We start from the raw sequence: 19,192 nt of genomic DNA, 5'->3' as shown, positions 1-19,192 counted from the left end.
TATTTATAGCTTTTATTAAGCACTTTCTGCGCAACAGAACCCAAGCACTAAAGATTATAGGAACGCCTCAAAGAGCATATGCGCACAATATTGTATTGTATTCCTCAAGTATTGTATTTTCCGAGTCATCGTGGAATATTTCTAAAATGGGAGAGAGGTGAGGTCGAAAAGGAGGAGTTTGTCAGTCTCTCATTCTCGGCTAAATTTAAACCAAAACAATTGAAAAAATTAGGAAACCTTTAAAAAAAATCATATTAATATCAAAATCAATATTTTAAAGATGGTTATCGTGGAACATATATTTTAAATCAGTGACAAAGTAACTTAACTCTCGTTGTGAGTAAATTCACTCTGCATTCTTCAGTGAAGATTGTGAAAAAATCTTACGAAATATACATTATATTCTATGCAAATTGAATAATTTTTAGGGAAGTTAGTGTAGGAGATTAAAAAAAATGGAACGGAGAAGATTCATCCCTCCATTCTCCATTTAACTCTTGGGTATGAGTTAGAAAAAAAAAAAAAAAAAAAAAAAAAAGCTCGTTCATGGCTAAGCGGTTACCGTACGCGCCTTTGGTGTGGGAGACCCGAGTTCGATTCCTGGAGGAAGCTCGTGTGCTTCGGATTCCACGTTAAATCAGTAGGTCCACGTCTCATATAGCCTTTTTGCTGAAAGGGATGTTAACCTCAAAATCAACTCAAATAAAATATGCACCATATTTTATGAAAATGGGATATATTTCTTACAAATATATATATATATTGCCGAAGTTATTTTTCTTAAACCGAAGGAGTGGATAAATTCACCTTCTTCGTAATTGATATTTGAACTCAAAATGTGAGAATGATTGGGAACTCTCACAGAAAATATAGACCATACTGCGACAAAATCGAATAATTAGGTTTAACTTAATCGAGAAAAATAATTTTCTTATTATATTATTTAAATAAAAAAATCTCAGAATTTCAGAAGAAGTTGCCCTATTTTACTCGCTTCGTGACGAATTTCAGCCACAAGTAACGGAAATAATCGGAAAATTCTAAAGCAAATATAGTCTATATACAGATAGAACACAAATACCAGTTGAGACAGGTAGTACAAGCTCGCTTTAACTAAATTAGTGCAATACTTCATCTTAATCTTGATCATATATATATATATATATATATATATATATATATTGCCTTATTATGAGTTGTAGAATAGTGTTGCATGGTCCGTGGGCGCCATTTTTAGGACACCCGATATATATATATATCTTACCTCGTTTGTACAATTCTGTTGCATATCATAGAGAATATGGTTCATACACAAAGCAACGTTTCTTGTGATATTCAAACCCATAAAAGAAGATGACGCTCCAGATTTGCCACAGTGGAAAGCTGTAACAAGCTCTATTAAGCAACAAACAAGACGTGACCATAATTCCACTATTGCAGTCTTCTCTGGCATTTTCTCCACACAGCTCCAGCCTTCATAACCGGTCAAATTAACCAAACACGACATAGTTGATTCCAAAGGAGCTGAAACAGGTTACAACAAGTTACTCAACACATGTATACATTAATTTAAGAACATTAATATTTATTGTTCGCTGTACATCAGGCGATTTTCGATTCGGTGCTGCCACCTGGCGTATCATGCTAGAACTATGAGTTTGTTGGCGGGAGCAGTGTTGTGGCTGACCTTGTAAGTGCGTGAGTGTTATCAAATGGCCCCGAAAATCAACAGGTATTGGGAGGGTTACGTAATGGCCCTTTTCCGTGCTAAGTTTTGGTACGTACACATTGTGAAACAGTGTCAGGAGAATGGATTAACACTTGGGGTGACTACTGCGAAAGCTATTGTGGCTCGTTACAGACAACAGGCTCCCCTTGCAAAACATTCACACACGAAAACCACCAGGAGAAGGGCTGCAGGCAAAGTGACAACCGTAGAGCTAAGGGAGAAGTCGATTGGCGTGCCAAGAAAATACAACGACACAACATGATATGGGCCACAGATTTCACCTCGCACCATCAACTATAAACAAAACAAGCGCCTGAGGTTGAAATGTTTGCAGAAGGCACGTATACACCACCTGCTACCGCATCATATTGCCGAACGTAAGACGAACTGCAGGAAACTGTATGAAAGTACCTGGCGGGTTCCAAATGGAAGAAAGTTGTCACAATGGATCAATCATATGTCCATCTCACTACTGGTGGTCACATTTGGGCGATTACATACCGTAACATTGACGGTTAGGGCGCAGCAACTTTGTTCGTTAATGCAGGGAAAGTTTCCCTTGTGGCTTCATGGTTCTCACGAGATTTGGATATGAAGGTAGGTCGCTGATACAACCCAACAAAAACGTGGAGGTGAATGCAAGGTACTTCAAGAATCAATTTTGAACCTATTTATCGGAGAGACATCCCACAATTGAATAGAATAGACGCGAATCAGGTGGTGATCCATATTAACAAGGCTTCGGGTCATACCGCCAGAACATCACAACGTTTTTATCAGGAAATGGCAGAGGAATTAGGAGTTCATGTCATACCGTTTGAAGACATTTTTGTGAAAAGCCCTGATGCTAATCCAATGGATTTTTGCGCAACTGCACTGTTGAAACGACGTCTTCAACATCGCCGCCCGCGCACACCGAATGGTGTATGGAAAGCAGGAAGGAGTAGGATAGAATTCCCATGCCTGTTCTGTGCCAGAGCTTACTGCAATGGAAACTGCAATGCCATGTGATAGTTCACAATACTGGGGGTCCAATAGAACATAATCGGTGGTGGAGGTAATTCGTAATAAGTTATCTAAGCATTTTACGATATAATATGGACGCTTATCTGCTTTGAATAATATTACAGCAAGTTAGGAAGTGTGTATGCATCTAAGTTTAATTCTATAATTAATGTTCAAAATAGATTTACAATTATAACAGTATCTGCACCAAGTGCTTGTTAGAAGTGAATATATTTCCTAGGAAATAGCACAAAATTACAGAAGTCTTAATAAAAATCTTAAGCGGAAATCATTCACAGCAACGGATTCTAGTGCAATGGATTTACATTATCATATTAACAAAATAGTCTAAAAGGCAATTCTGAGAAGCGAGGTGGATTGTCACTGAGTTGCTCGATTGTTGAGGAAAGTCTCGAGGGACAGCGAAACAGCAGAGTTAATATTAATAGCACAATAAATATTAGACGCAGTAAACAAAATGGTACATTTACACATTAAACACACGTCAATAATTATAATTCAAGTATCTAGTTTCGAAGTGATGCAAACGTCCTTCTCAGCTAATTCTAGACAGCATAAATATTTAAAAAGTAACTATAAACTGAAAATAATAATAAAGCTTTTTTCAGCTTTGATCCCTTTACTTCAATTATAAGTATTTCCTTTAACTGATTAAGAATATTAACTAGCTTACCCATCATCTCCATACCTCTCTCATTTCTTCCGGGCCGATCTAGTATCCTAGTAAACAAAAATACCCATACCTTTTACAAATGATACCCTTACCCTTACCCATGATGGACCAAAAATATTTCAGTTTAACGTCCCACGTTGTGCCTGTTAAGCTAAGGGAGACGGATGAATTAAGGAAGTGAATGATGATGGAATAATTGGTGAATGAGAAAGTGGGAGGAAACGGGAGTACCCCGAGAAAACCCACAGACATGATGTTGTCCACCACATACTTATTTGGTCGAGAATCGAACCAGGGACCTCACCACCACAGGTAAGCACTCTACCACTGAACCACCGTGCCCCCATAATGGACCGAGTCACGCTACAATCTGGCCATGGAATAAAATATCCATGAGAGCTCTTGTTACCTTAATTTTTGAATCGCCCTCGTACAAGCGAATCATGATGGATTAAGTCACGCGACAATCTGGCTATGGAATTAAGCGTATCCATGAGATATCTTGTTATCTTACTGTTTGTACGCTCGTACAAACGAATCACAATAGAAGAACTGATGGAATCAAAAAGAGGGAAGAATGTGAAAATCCCGACAAAACTTATAGATACCATGTTGTTCACCATGAACGCGCAACACAATGAAGTTCTGCCACTATGTCCTCCTGAAGAGCTTACAAACACAATATTACTACAATAGAAATAAACAAATACACCATACTTACCAAGGTTATAAAAATACTGCGTATTGCTGGACTTCAAATTCTGCGACACACACTCAATAACGGGTATCCAGTTTACTTCAAGGTCATTATTATTGAACACCTGTTGATGATACTTTTCTGCTAACACACACTGCTCAATAAGACGTAACGTTTCACGATACAAGTCTTTGGATACGCGTGCACTTTCATCAATAGAAGTGCTTGATTCTTGCGTCATGTTATAGTCTTTCAAAATATTTCCAGGCATCACAGATACATCTTGGAACAAATGTGCAAACCAGTCCCTCGTGGATTTAGTATCTTCTTGGGGCAAAAACTTTATGTACATTTGGAAGAATACAAGAACGGCAATACAGATTTCTTCTTCGGTAGGATACGTAAGACTTGAAACTAAAAAACGATTGAATGTGTCCTTCCAGGGCAAACTATTCAAAGCAACGATTTCATTACTTACACTACCGGATGAATCCTGTGCTAAGCTATACAATTGTACGTATGCTGATAGCCTATTTATGCCATCCAGAACGCCTTGATGAGTTGTGGCGTTCTGAATCTTGAAAAGCTGCTGCTGACACGAATAACTAACAGATGTCACTTTGAGCAGTGTAATATCATGCAGTGTCGCGTGGAGTGTTTCCGAAAATTCTTTACTCTTTGGTATGGTAGACCATGCAAATATTTCCTTAACTCCGCCATACCATTCAATATTCCAGTAAATTCTCATCATTTCATGGTATTGCCAGTCGTTCTTAGGTTCGCCTAGAAGGTACGATTTTAAAGTCGAAATCCGAAACTGGCTTGTTTTCCAATGTGTATTACAAATGAACGGAAGCCTCATAGATCTCACAACAACTTCGGGTAGCGTTACTTTATATGTGGTTGGAAGTTCTGAGTCCCTCGAACCCTCAGGAACAGACATTACGTAATTGCTGTAGAGTAGTAAGCAGAGTAAGTGACCAACATCGCTACGAAACTTCTCGTCCGTTCTGAACAAGAACACTCCTGCAATGAAATAAACAAAATCTTAATACTTTACAGTGTTGTTGGGAGTTGAGAAATGATGCACATGCCTTACGTACAGAATAAGTTGCAGTGTCACGTGTATGCCACGCGAAGGAGTGGTTTGTATGGTGTGATATTTTCTCAACTAATATTGAAACCGGAAATGACAGATCTCTACCACTTCCAGTTTTAGTAGGGAGATAAGAGTATATACAGTGTGGCCTAAAAGTAGGTGTACAGTCCCGTACTGATTAGCTCACTGCATTTTATATAATTTCTTATTGTTATCCATAGTTTCTTTATTATTTGTTTCAATGTCTTTTTATTTATATCTTAAGATCGGAACAGCCGAAGCAAATAAACCTATAAGTTAGAATATTATACTTGATCAATGCACCTACTACCATACCTACTTTTGGGCCACCCTGTATATACTTATATTTATATAACACTTAATTGACTACAGAAAACAGCTTCTTCGCTATCTATTACCGTTTTCACTCTATAGCGATCAATATATTTTAAAACGGATCGGAGAGAAGAGGACGCATTTAGCAAGCATTCTTTGTAGAAAGGCCAATTGGATTGGACACATCTTGCAAAGAAATTGTCCATACCACCATAGAAGGAAATATGGAAGGAAAACTAGGAATAGGAAGAAGAATAACACAACTGATCGATGATTTCAGAAATAGAAGAAAATACTGACAGTTCTAAGAGGAAGCTCAAGATCGAGAAGCGTGGAAGAAACATTTTCAGGCCCAGACCTAAATAAATAAATAAATTTAAAAAAAAATTCATTTGTCCCAGGACCTACCAAAAGAAAATAATAATAATAATAATAATAATAATAATAATAATAATAATAATAATAATAATAATAATAATAATAATAATAATAATAATAGCGATCAACGTTAAAACAAGCAATGGTTGATTTCTGGCGCTTCTGGTTGGAATAAAGGGTTAAAAGAGATGATGGTACCTATTCTTAGACCGTTAAATCAATTAAAAAAAAAATCATTACCTCTTTGCTATATGTAGATTAATGTTGAAACCAGGTGTACTAGATTTCTATTCTTTATGGATTTACTAGAGAATTAAAGATGGGGATTATATATACCGTATTTTATATACCGGAAACCACTTCTTATTACGTATTACCGTTTTTGCGCAACATGATAACCGGAAATGGTAATTTCTACCACTTTTGGTGGACGGATCATCCCTATCAATTAATTTTATTCTTATCTTATGACCATACACTTTCTGGCCAAACTTGATGGTGATCTATCAAGTACTTCTTGGAATTTTATGTCTCCTCAGTGGACATACGGACAGACAGAGCAAATATACCGGGTGTTCAGAAAGTAACTATGCACTGCCATGTTGCGGTGTGCTAAGTGATGACTGATATAATCGTTAATTAGTAATACAACATTTTCCATTATTTAACATATTTGAACCCTATTTGACCAGGTATTTGTATTTGTCCACAAGTGCGGGTTGACTGGAGACCAACGTCTTGTGTGACATCATTGTAATCCAGGTCAACTGCATAGTTACTTTCTGAACACGCGGTACAAAGAGGTTTTTGGTAATCGAACTACTTATAAAAATGGTTATTGTTACATTTTCTTTGATTTACGAGTAGTTATGTCTTCTATAATACCAAGTAATTTGAAGGAAGAAACATTACACTCATTGAGTACCACTATAGGCAGTAACCATTCCAAATCATGTAGGGAAACATTTACCTACAACAGTATTTTAATAACAAGCCCTCAGCATTCCTCAATTTACCATTGTAAGGTTCGATTACTGCATCTTTAACTATAACAGAGCCACAACTTAGTAATGATTCGCTAGCTCCAAATCTATAAAAAATGTAATGTACTGGTTTCCACAGTGCAACAAAATAAATTCTAATGCTGTAGGGAACTGCTATGTCATTTACCTTTCGTTAACAAAATAAATTCTGGCACTGTAAGCACTTCCATGTTACTTTTCAATAACAAAATAAATTCTGCCATGTTACTTTTCAGTAACAAAATAAATTCTGCCATGTTACTTTTCAATAACAAAATAAATTCAGGTGCTGTAAGAACTGCCATATTGCTTACCTTTCACTAGCAAAATAAATTGTGGTGCTGTTGGAACTGTCGTGTCGTTTAATTTGTCATTAACATAATAAATTCTGGTGCTGTAGGAACTGTTATGTCGTTTAACTTTCATTAAGAAAATAGATTCTGATGCCATAGAAACTACAATCTCGCTTACTTTTCAGTAAAAATAAATTCTGGTGTTGTAGAAACTGTCATGTAACTTATCTATCATACATTTTTGTGCAAGTTTGTGACTTTTACTCTGTGTCGAGTGCTGAGAATAGAGCATTCGTACCTACTTCTTATGCTAAGAACTTGAACTACCAAATCCCAACAAGCTTCAGTCGCAACTTAATTATATAACTTATTTAAACTATTTCTGGATACACAAAAACTATTAAACATAATATTTCGTCTTTTAGGTTATTTGATATCATACAAGCCATCACTACTCGTTAACTAGAAACAATTTAACAATTTAACCACTTTTCTTTTCTACTTAAGGCATATGCATACTTTCGAAACATTGTTCACACAATAGGGGATAAGTTAACAGTATGTATTACTACTAGCAAATAAATGGTACAATATAAAAACAAAATTAGAGAACCATTATAATTTGCTTTACAGAAGAAAAGTAAATATTTCTAAAACTATTATAATTTGCTTTACAGAAGAAAAGTAAATATTTCTAAAACTTAACATCAAAATAATATCATAGTCAGACATTTAAATGTCATATTCAAAATTCAAATTATCATTCTACTTTCAGGATTGTGTAATTCGTGAATACCACTTGTACTTACGAGCTCTGAACGCTCCCCCTAGAGTCTTAGTCACGGAGGATAAAAACAGGAGGAATAAAAATCAGGAAAAATAAAAGGAACGAACTTACCATGGTAGAGCAGTGCAGGAGACACTTTATCAAAACCAAAGCAAGTGTCAAATGATGGAAACACGGGTTGCAATATGACGGTATTAATTTGCACATTCTTTGGTTCATTAGTGGTAAGGTGCAAAACTCGTATTGGTGTTTTTATCGTTATGCCAATGTTTTGAAGCAGAAATCAGTGACCAAAAATGGGTAAGACTGGCTACTTTGCCCTAGTTGATAACAATACTGAAGAAGATTTTTCACACAGCACGGTTTCCGTACAGCTTTGAAACTCACCAAAACTTTGGAGAATATCACCCAATTTACAACTTATTATGCCGATCTCAATGAGAAATCAGGTATCTATGAAATCTACAGCTATGGTATCTACAGCTGCCATGAGAGTTACATGAGCAAGACTAAAAGAAACCTTAAAATGTGTGAGAAGGAGCATTTTGGGAATGCTAAATCGGAACGTCTGCTGTCAAATCCATGGAAACATTTAATAGAAACTAAACACATGATTCAAAGCTTCAAAACTTTTATTGGGGGTTAAAAATGAAGTAGAGATATATTCGTTTTTGAAAACTTATTTACTTATTTAAAGGAAAAAGTTAAATTTAGACAGGGAATGGCAAAGTGATAAATGGGAGAAAGTAACTAGAAAATTTGTGTAGCATTGACACAAACACCAACACGAGTTCGCAACCTTCCACTAATGAACACAAGACAGCACAAATTAACACAGCCACATTACAACCCGCGTTCCCATAATTTGATGCGTGATTTTTGGTTTCGATAAAATATCTCCTGTGCAGCTCTACTCTGGTAAGTCCGTTCGTTTGTTCCTTTTATTTTTCCCGGTGGTTTCCTTTTTCCTGTTATTGTCCTGCTTGACCAGAAGTCCTGGGCAGAGAAGAAACCTCGAAAGTACACGTGGTTCACGGCTCGTATCAACACTAATCTAGTGATATATGTACTATATAATAATAATAATAATAATAATAATAATAATAATAATAATAATAATAATAATAATAATAATAATAATAATAATAATAATGCATAGTAATGGACTCTAGAGAATGAAAATGAAAAAGAAAGAAAGAAACAAATAAGATAAAAAATGAGAAACGTAGCAATGCACAGCATATATATTTAATTGATATATATCACTAGATAAGAAAATAAAAAATAAAATTGTGAGAAGTTCGTTTTCGTGCTGATTATTTATCTTTAAATACATTTTTTCATTTGAGATATCAATTCACTACGTGACATAGAAAAATCAATACTTGTATTCTCTCTATTTAAGATATTTTATTGCCTTGTAATTCTCACAAGTGGTGAGTTTTGATGTATTAGATTTTTTTACATTAGATATATGTAGTATTGAATTAGATTTTTAATTAATAAGATTCCTTTTTTCCTATGGTATTTCCTTAAAGAAAAGTACTGTTGTGCAAGATGAATTACAGTATTTATTTGTAATATTTCAGAAAGTCTTACCTCTGAGAAGCGTAAAAAATATATATTCCTTCTGAGAAAACTCATGACGCAATGACGGGTTATTATGGACTAGATGTTTCAACATACATGCTGCAGAGATAACGAAATCAGGATAATAATCCATGTCATCTTCCAACTGAAAATATATGTTAAGTAAGAAAGAAAAAATATAAACATTTTGTCAACATTTACATAGTTCAAGAATAAATGACCGGTGTGGTCGAAATTGTTGGAAACCCACAAGAACCAAACGGGATGGATAAAAACGATCTGAAGTTATAAATTAGCATGCGAAATCTCATCTTCCAACTACCTGCTCGAAATTTCTTTATTAATTTATCTTTATGAGTTGCTGCCCAAAGCTTTATCGTGGTTAAGCGGCTAGCGTACTCGCCTTTGGTGCGGGAGACTCAGGTTCGATTCCCGGCGGGAGTTTATGTGGTTCGGATCCCATGTTAAGCTGCAGATTTACGTTTCATATAGCCCTGCTGTTGAACGGGACGCTAAATCCGAACTCAAATCAAATCAAATAAGTTGTTCCTCCGAAGCCTTCAACTCGTCTACAGATTTTCTGCACATGCGAGCAATATCTCTTGGCGTTAGGTAGGAGGCAGTGCAGCTAGCGACAACTATTAGCGTAACTCTAAACTATTATGAATTAGCGTGAATAACGGACTGAGACGTCTTGCTTTCATAATAAGGATTAGATTCCCCAAGGACGTTATGCAACCTGTTAACTCTTAAATATTTTGAAGTTTGCATATTACAGCACGGCCAGCAAGAGAAGGTCTCTGACAGCTCGCAGCGACGTTACCACTACTCACATGTCAAGGCTGTTTCCGGTGCATTTATAATGGCAATTTAATTAATGGTGTAAGACAGAGTAACCGTGGTTGGTAACACCGGCACCAAAGTAGGGGTTACATTTTCCCTCCGCATATAGTAAGAAACTTTAGAGACCATCTCTTGTTGCCCTGCTATAGTATTGAATTTTATTTTTATAATAATGACTCAATAACTTTCTGCGCTTAGATGTTAATATTTATAACAATGATTTAAGTATTTTGAGGAACATGCGTCAGATGTACACACGATTTTAATAAGAGTTATCAAGTTTTTGAACCACACTCCTCAAATAACATGCTTTAAAATAATAACTCACTAAATTTTTATAATTAAAGAAATGTATTAGGACAGAAATACCGGTTATTGTATGGTATTTTTATTTACAATGACAGTTCTTTAGACAACTCTCATCTGCTCCTATGCGAAGTCACAGTCGAAAGAGTTGTTCGCCGTCTTATTCAGTAAGCATCGAGCAGTGAAATGTGCAACATGAAGCGTTTGTTATGGACAAATTCTTTAAGACTATGATTCTGTACTGAAAACGCAGTGTCTTTTTTGTCACTAATGGTTTTCAGTGTCACGTGTTCCTAACAGTAACACATGTACCCCTAACAGTGATACATATTCTTCTTAACAGTGTCACGTACTCGTAGCAGTGACAGATACTCCTAATAGTGACATAATGCTCCTAACAGTGATATAATATTCCTAACAGTAACACACACGCTGTTAACAGTGAAACACATACTCCTAACAGTGGCACAATACTCGTAAGAGTGTCACACACTCCTAATAGTAATACAATGCTCCTAGCAGTGACACAATACTCCTAACAGTGACACACATGCTCCTAACAGTGACACAATACTAATAACAATGAGACTATACTCCTAATAGTGACACAATGCTCCTAACAGTGATACATTATTCCTAACAGTAACACACATGCTGTTAACAGTGAAACACATACTCCTAATAGTAATACAATGCTCCTTTCAGTGACACAATACTCCTAACAGTGACACACATGCTCCTAACAGTGACACAATACTAATAACAATGAGACTATACTCCTAATAGTGACACAATACTCCTAACAGTGATACATTATTCCTAACAGTAACACACATGCTGTTAACAGTGAAACGCATACTCCTAACAGTGGCACAATACTCGTAAGAGTGACACATACTCCTAATAGTAATACAATGCTGCTAGCAGTGACACACATGCTCCTAACAGTGACACAATACTAATAACAATGAGACTATACTCCTAACAATAACACAATACTCCTAACAGTGACACACACACTCCCAACACCGTCACGTAAACCTAACAGTGAGATACATACTAATTGTAACAGAAATCGTTTGACAGCTTACCATACATCTTTTGAATACATCTACTATGATATCTGTTCCTTTTTGTTCATAAAAAGCGGTATGCAGTCTAGTATCTTCCAACATTATACTCATTTGATTGAGAGCTGATTTCTTCACATGAGGCTCAACGCTTGGCGAACGGAAAAGCTCAAGAACTTGGCACAGGCTCCCAACCTTAAAAGCACCAGAAAAAAAATGATTTAAAAATATATGTAGTATCTTATTTACTAATGAATACTGTAGGATGCATATTCAATATTTAAAAGTCAAAGACATCTTATTTTAACATCTTTGTACAGTGCAACCTCTGAATAACGGACACCGAAAATGTCATTAATTTTATAGTAAACCGGTACAAAAATTCCAAAGCTCTAGTTAGTAAAGAAGGGTGTGGAAACTGGGTTGCAGGAATTGACTAACAAGCGAACAGAAAAGTAATCTAATAAAAGCATTGTAAATTTTATAAAAGTGTTTTGATATTAAAGAAGTAATGCTATTAAGAGGCATTAATAAAATCAAATGCTTTTATGAAAGACTGAAACAACAGCTTTTAACAAGCAAAGAAAGCAAGATCAATGTTATGTAGAATTTTATACTAGGAATTTCTCGATAGTTTGTTAATATTAAATGAATTGTGCTGTTCAATGACGTTGAAAAGAAAAAAAAAACTTGAAAAATAAAACAAGATACCTGATAAAAAGACATGGGAATATGAGCTCTGGTTATATCCACTGGCTTATCAATGATGAATACCATGCTTAACTGAGCGCCACCCAGAGACGCTATGTGAGGCAATTTCTCGTGTGCTTGATCTTCATACGTTAACATAGTTGTCAATGCTACGACTGCTTCTTCTCTAACAAGGGGATCAGACGAGAACATCAGTCGAAGATTTCCCTTAAGAGCCTAAAGACAAAATAGATAAATAAAAGTAGTATAAACAGATACTAAATACAAAGTCAAGTGAGTTTCATCTCATACTGTGAAAAAAAACAAAGCAAAACCGGAAGCAATGTATCTACAGGGTGAGCCACGGGAAATGGGACACTTGAAAGTGGCAACACTGCCAAACTGAAGCGTATGGTGACACTAGTTGCCATGCCATATACATCACATAAGTCTGCCATTTAATTTACCGTGAGTCGTTGGCCAGAGCACGTGCGTGTTCAAACGGTGGAAGCCTTTGTTCACGAGAAGAGTATACTTGCTGTTCAATAAAGCTGCGACGTGGGCAGAACCGGCATTTTAGTGTGCCAAACGGGAAAGCAGTTATCAGATGGGTGAAACACTACCACAACAACACTAATGTTGCACCAAATGACAAAGCTAAGGGCTGCACTGAGGAGTCTCGTGGAGAATTTGAGGATTTGTGTCCGACCAGTAACGAAAATTCTGTTTATTGACACATCCATTCAGGTGGAAATTCGCCTCATCAGATATCATAAAGTTGTCCAGCAACTCTTCATAGCGATTCAGTTTGTCTAAAAACAGTTTACAGAAGTATTTTCTAAGCTGTTTTCAACCAGCTGTAGCTCTTGTACAGTCTGTATCATGTATGGATGATAGTGTACGTGCTCTTTCAAAATGCGACGCACTGATGTTTGCGACATGTGCAGTGTCCATACTAGCTGATCTTTGCGGTTTTTGCTGCAAACCCTAGCGTACACGATCGATGTTTTCTGATATAGGGACTGTCCTTTGAAGGTTCTTCATGCTTCTTGCCGACGACAGAACCAATTTCTCTCCCTTGTTTCACCCACCTCCCCTTTGTTGTGCCATCAAAATGGAATTATAAAATAAATCCGAGGCTCGAACCTCATCTATGTTGAAAATTTCGTCGAGATCGGTCGGGTGGCTCAAGAAGTATGGTCTCACAAACATAGTCATTTTCATTTTTATATAGAATAGATTTTCAAAGTATGCGCTAGAATTTTTCTTCTCATTATTTTAATGCAATTATGTGTTATTATCAAATATATAATACTTATAGCAATATATAGGGCATTCTACATCGAAGAAATCGTAGTGAGGACGTTTTATACTGACGACATTTCTTCCCAGGCGAGATTACGTCCCGCGTAGTTTAGTCCAGGCGAGATTTTGGGTATGACGAGATTTTGACCCGGCGAGATTTTGGTCGGCGAGGTTTCGGTCCGCGAGGTTTTGTACCCAAACCGATTGTTGTATGTGTCTCAAACCGTCCTGGTAGAATACACGCGGTTTGCCAATATATGCAACATCATATAATGAGCATGGAACTCCTCACAATCCGTCTTTCTGGAACTCCTGTTTATCTCTGTAGTTGTTGAGATTGCAGCTTCCCGCCTTTTCTTCTAGGTGATCGGTGAATTCTAAGATGTCTGACTGAGAACTTCTGGACAGAACTTAGTCCATTCTCAAGATGTAGATTGTCTTCATGACGAATAACCTGACTGAACTAAATCTGACTGACTGACCCTCTAGTTAACTGCAGTGAACCTTGACTGACCTGACTGAGCACGAAACATCCATATCTTAATATTTTATATGAATTAAACACTTCCTTAATTCATTGTTCTTCTTATTCTTGAATTGCTTCATTTCTTTATTATTCTAACATCAGATCGTTTGTCACCTCATAGCTTGCTCAATATGTGTGCGTCAGATGAAATTTTGACAACTAGTGATTCTACTAAGCGTTCTTTGAAAACATACAGGATATTATAATGTCACTTGTTTCTTAACATTTTCATGTTACAACACATTTATGCGTTTGTATTTACATTCTGTTTGAGTATAATACCTTTGCTTTATTTTATCTTTCAAGGTTTTCTTCCTTGTTGCTGGTGCATTTGTCTAATTGACCTTCGAACATTGAACTTTACAATTTAGAATATTTTTTATAAATGCCGAAAATCAAAATAATGTTATAGTAGAGTAACGGTACACGGGGCTTCCCCTTCATCTTTTTTATTATAAAAAGTTTCTATACACTTTGTACTCTAGGTTATAAATAAGTTATTTCTCTAGTAGTTTTTCCTAGCACCTCCTGCCCATAGCAGTTTGGAGGTTTATGTTTGTTAGGTCGACCCTGCCCGTTGCAGCTAGGTCTAAAGGAACCTCTTGCCCGTTGCAGTTAGGCTTCAAGGAACCTCTTGCCCGATGCAGCGCGAAGATAGGTGAGGATACCTCTTGCTTGATGCAGCTCAGAGATAAGGATAGAAGAGTCTCCTGCCCAGTGCAGCTTGGAGGGATAGGTAGATGTGACCAATTGATAGCTGATGTCTTCTGCATCGAGGTGTCCGTTTTTATACCTAGTTTTGGGCCCCGCGAAGCCTGTGGAGGGGTTGAAGGGGTTCTCTTCGTGTTTCCTAGGAAGATAGCATCCGTTGGCTGCTTTCTGCTGCTTATGCGGAAGAACGTAGTGTTGTTTACTAATATGAAGTGATATTGCAATATTCTTGCAGTACAGGATTCATATCAATAGTTGTTTTTTCCTATTATCACTATTGCGACCAGTATTGAAATCGAAAATTAGTGATTTACACCATTTCCGGTCTGAATAGAGGGATAAAGGTCCAGATAAAATTTATTCCTGGAATTATCTATCAAATAGCCGCTATTCGCTTTCGTTTCTGATTTATGAAAATCAATATTGATAAATTTCTACGAGTTCCAGTTTTAGTACAGGGATAATTGTAGACATGGAATTTATTCTTGTGAAGCTGAATTGATTCTAAAAACCACTTTTCGCTATCTATTATTGTTTTGCCTCTATGGTGATCAACGTTGAAATCGGAAATGGTAACTTTCTAAACGTTGAAATCGGAAATGGTAACTTTCTAAACGTTGAAATCGGAAACAGTTACCTTCTAAACGTTAACATCGGAAATGGTTACATTCTAAACTTTGAAATCGGAAATAGTTTCTAAACGCTGAAATCAGAAATTGTTACTTTCTAAAGGTTGAAATCGGAAATGGTTATTTTCTCAACGTTGAAACCGGAAATTGTTACATTTTAAACGTTGAAATCGGAAATGGTTACTTTCTAAACGTTGAAATCGGAAAAAAGGTTACTTTCTACCACTTCGAGTTTGAATAGGTGCTGATGGAAAAGACGGAACCTACTATTGTGATGCTAAATCAATTAATTAATTAATTAATTAAAAAAAAAAGCTTTTCGATTATCTCTTATCATTTGTGCTCTGATACCTGTCGACTGACCGACATAACCTTCTTATAAAACTTCCGATACTGATGCATAGCATAGTTTGGAAGTAATAATAATAAATTATCAATTAGGGCACTTACTTCAAGACAATTTAATGGAATTAATTTACAATTCTCTGGTTTAAAGAATGCCACAACAGCCCTTCCCAGTGCGGTATCCTTGGTCGCATAGCACTGCAGTAAAGGAAACAACGGGATCAACAGTTCTAGTAATTTTCTCCAAATTTTCTCGGACATCAACACCTGTCCTTTTATCAGGTATAATAGCATCTCTTCTGCACATGTTCGAATCTGCAAATAAAATTAGATTATAACATTCAATAAAATATCTTCAAAACATACATGAGACCGTTTTCGGTAGCTTATACCCAGGGGTGCCCATCCCCCCAAAGCTGATGGCGCACTTCCCCCCAAAACTAATAATCTCTTCCATCCTCAAAACTCAAGTCCTCTAAAAACAATTGCCCAGTGTAGCAGTAGTTTTTATAGTACTAGTAATTGTTATTTTTGTTGAGTTGAGTTGATTTTAGTTTAGCGTCCCGTTCAGCATCGAGGCTATATGAGACGTGGACCTACTGATTAACGTGGAATCCGAACCACATGAGCTCCCGCCGGGAATAGAACCCGGGTCTCCCACGCCAAAGGCGCTTACGCTAACCGCTTAGCCACGAGGGAGCTCTGTTATTTTTGTTGTTGTTTCTATTTCCTGTAGTAGTATTATAGAATGCTTGTAGTAGTAGTAGGGGCAGTAGTAATTATAAAAATGGCATTACTTTTATTAGTAGTCTTGGTAGTGTACAATACTAAATATGTTCTATAAGGATATTGAAGGGTATAAAAACTTCTACACACTGTGTATGGCACAGGTATTCCTTTTTTACAATTACCTGTAGTAGTATTTTTTTTCTTTACAAAATATTGATATAATTCCCTTGTACATGAAAAGTAAGACGCAAGTTACAAGTTATTGAGTTTGATATCAAAAGAAAATGTTATCCTCGAAATTAGCCTACAAAAAGAAGTGATATCCAACAAAACACATTCCTGTAAAAGAGTCAAGTACGAGTGGCCTTAAAAAGAATTGAAATCACAAAAATAGGCGCCAAGTTCTGGTGAACAACAGTTACAAACACTCACTGGCTCATTTCAAATTTAGATTTGAAACTTGGCTGTTGTCTGTATGGTTACCACTAGCTCACAATTATGTCAAACTACTTTATAATTTTCAACAGACAACATAGGCAAGTTTCAAATCTAAATTTGAAAGTGATTCCTTGAGTGTTTGTAACTGTTGTTCCAAACTTGGCGCCATCCTTTCATATATTAGCAACTTGCGCGGTACGTCATTCATAGAGTTTCTAAGCAGGGGGTAGAGGGATTCATTCTCGAGATTTAAAAAAAAAATCGCATCGTGTTCCAATGTTATTCTGACGACAGCAAAATTACTTATTCGACATTAGAGTAAAATTCTTCAACCATTTTTTTATTCCCCCCAATTTTTTTCTCGATGGCACAACTTGCGCCATTCATCCCTCCTGTGGGCGGCCCTTCTCTCTTAAAACGAACCAACCTTTCCTTTCATACGGCTACTTGCGCGGTACTTCATTCATCGAGTATCGAAGCAGGGGGTATGAGGGTTCAGCCCGGAAAATTTTTGAAAATTAGATTCTCAAAATTGTGTTTTAATGCTATTCCGACAGTAAAATTGCTAGTTCGAAAGTAGAGTAAAATCCCCCCAAAATTTTTCTCAATGGCGCAGCTTGCGCCATACATCCCCCCTGTGGGCGGCCCTGCTTATACCTAATAATATTACAATTTCATTTATTTTCTTCACATAACCCAGGTTCATGGCAATCGGAAGTTCAGTTCAGAATACTGAGGCTACTTACTTACAATTGTTTACAATACTTTATAGGACAAATTACTTATAAAATATAGATGATTCTAAGCGGTTAGCGTATGCGCCTTTGGCGTGGGAGGCCCGGGTTCGATTCCCGATGGAAGCTCATGTGGTTCGGATTCCATGTTAATCAGTAGGTCCAGTCTCATATAGCCTCGCTGCTGAAAGAGACGTTACACTCCAAATCAATTCAACTCAATACAAATGATGATGCACGTTACATTAAATCTCATATGGTACTTACTCATTACAAAATTACATATATAGAGAGAAGTATAGTTAAAACATGGAGACAACACTTTATATAATTTTGTCGTCTAGAAAATTTATAACACTGTAATGCACTTTATTAATTAGTAACTTCCTGACCCTTTCGTTAGAGCACACAATACTTTTTCATTCCTAAACCCTGCAGAGAGGTGATTATAGATATTGCTCCCGTGTTTCATGAGCTTTTGTATACTACAGTATGCTGGCTTAAAATAGGTTTCAATAAATTGTTATTTCTCGTGTTATAGTTGCACTGAATTGGTCTGCACAGCGCTCCAACCTCAATCCCACATAAAACCTTTAAGATGATTTGGACCGGCGTGTAAGGATTTTTTGGAGATATGTCTAACATTCATGCAAACTATCAGAAATTCTACAATAGGGATGTCCAAATATTCCGAAGAATGTATTTCACAATCTAGGCGAGAGCACGCCCCAGACAGGTATACCAATAAGTTTTAAAGTTCTTAGACACACTTTTCAAGGTAAGTGTTGAATTATTTTTCTGTAGATAGTGTATTTTCACCCTAAATCACAATTAAATCGAGAAACAAATACCAACAACCATTAGTAACTAAATTTTTGTACAGGGAACGGTTTTGAAGCCACCCCCACCTCTTCCTCGGCGCATCTAAAGTAAACTTGTTCTTACATAAAAGACACGCTTATCTTTTCTGCAGAATGTAAGTAATGGAATAAGTTTGTAGTCTGACAGTCAGATTTCCATCTCTCTCTAATTCAAAGTACAATGAAAAGTTCTTGGTATGCACTTTTACGTAAGACCACAAATAACATAATTAATTCTTTCTTTACCGAGAGATATCAGTCAATTTTTCAGTGAAATTTCTCACTTTAGGAAGGCTACTGCTACCTTAATTTATAATCAATTCTTCTTTTGTATTTTTCACCCAATGCGAATTTTTATTTATTGTTAATACGCATA

At 36.4% G+C, this 19,192-nt stretch overlaps 1 protein-coding gene across 1 annotated transcript in view; it reads right to left on the bottom strand.

The window, feature by feature from the left end:
- The window catches only part of ana3 (rotatin homolog anastral spindle 3), a 105,561-nt gene that overhangs the window by 53,139 nt on the left and 33,230 nt on the right, over positions 1-19,192 (bottom strand). The window contains exons 8-13 of the mRNA XM_081745941.1: positions 16,161-16,370; positions 12,561-12,776; positions 11,871-12,044; positions 9,640-9,775; positions 4,150-5,151; positions 1,265-1,524 (exon numbers count right to left, since the gene is read on the bottom strand). Coding sequence (XP_081602067.1) covers positions 1,265-1,524; positions 4,150-5,151; positions 9,640-9,775; positions 11,871-12,044; positions 12,561-12,776; positions 16,161-16,370 — 1,998 coding nt within the window. The remainder of the gene's footprint in view (positions 1-1,264; positions 1,525-4,149; positions 5,152-9,639; positions 9,776-11,870; positions 12,045-12,560; positions 12,777-16,160; positions 16,371-19,192) is intronic.

Source organism: Thermobia domestica, chromosome 18 (genome assembly GCF_964235325.1).
Source record: "Thermobia domestica chromosome 18, izTheDome1.hap1.1, whole genome shotgun sequence".
NCBI lineage: Eukaryota > Metazoa > Arthropoda > Insecta > Zygentoma > Lepismatidae > Thermobia > Thermobia domestica.
This window is presented reverse-complemented; position numbering and strand designations above follow the sequence as displayed.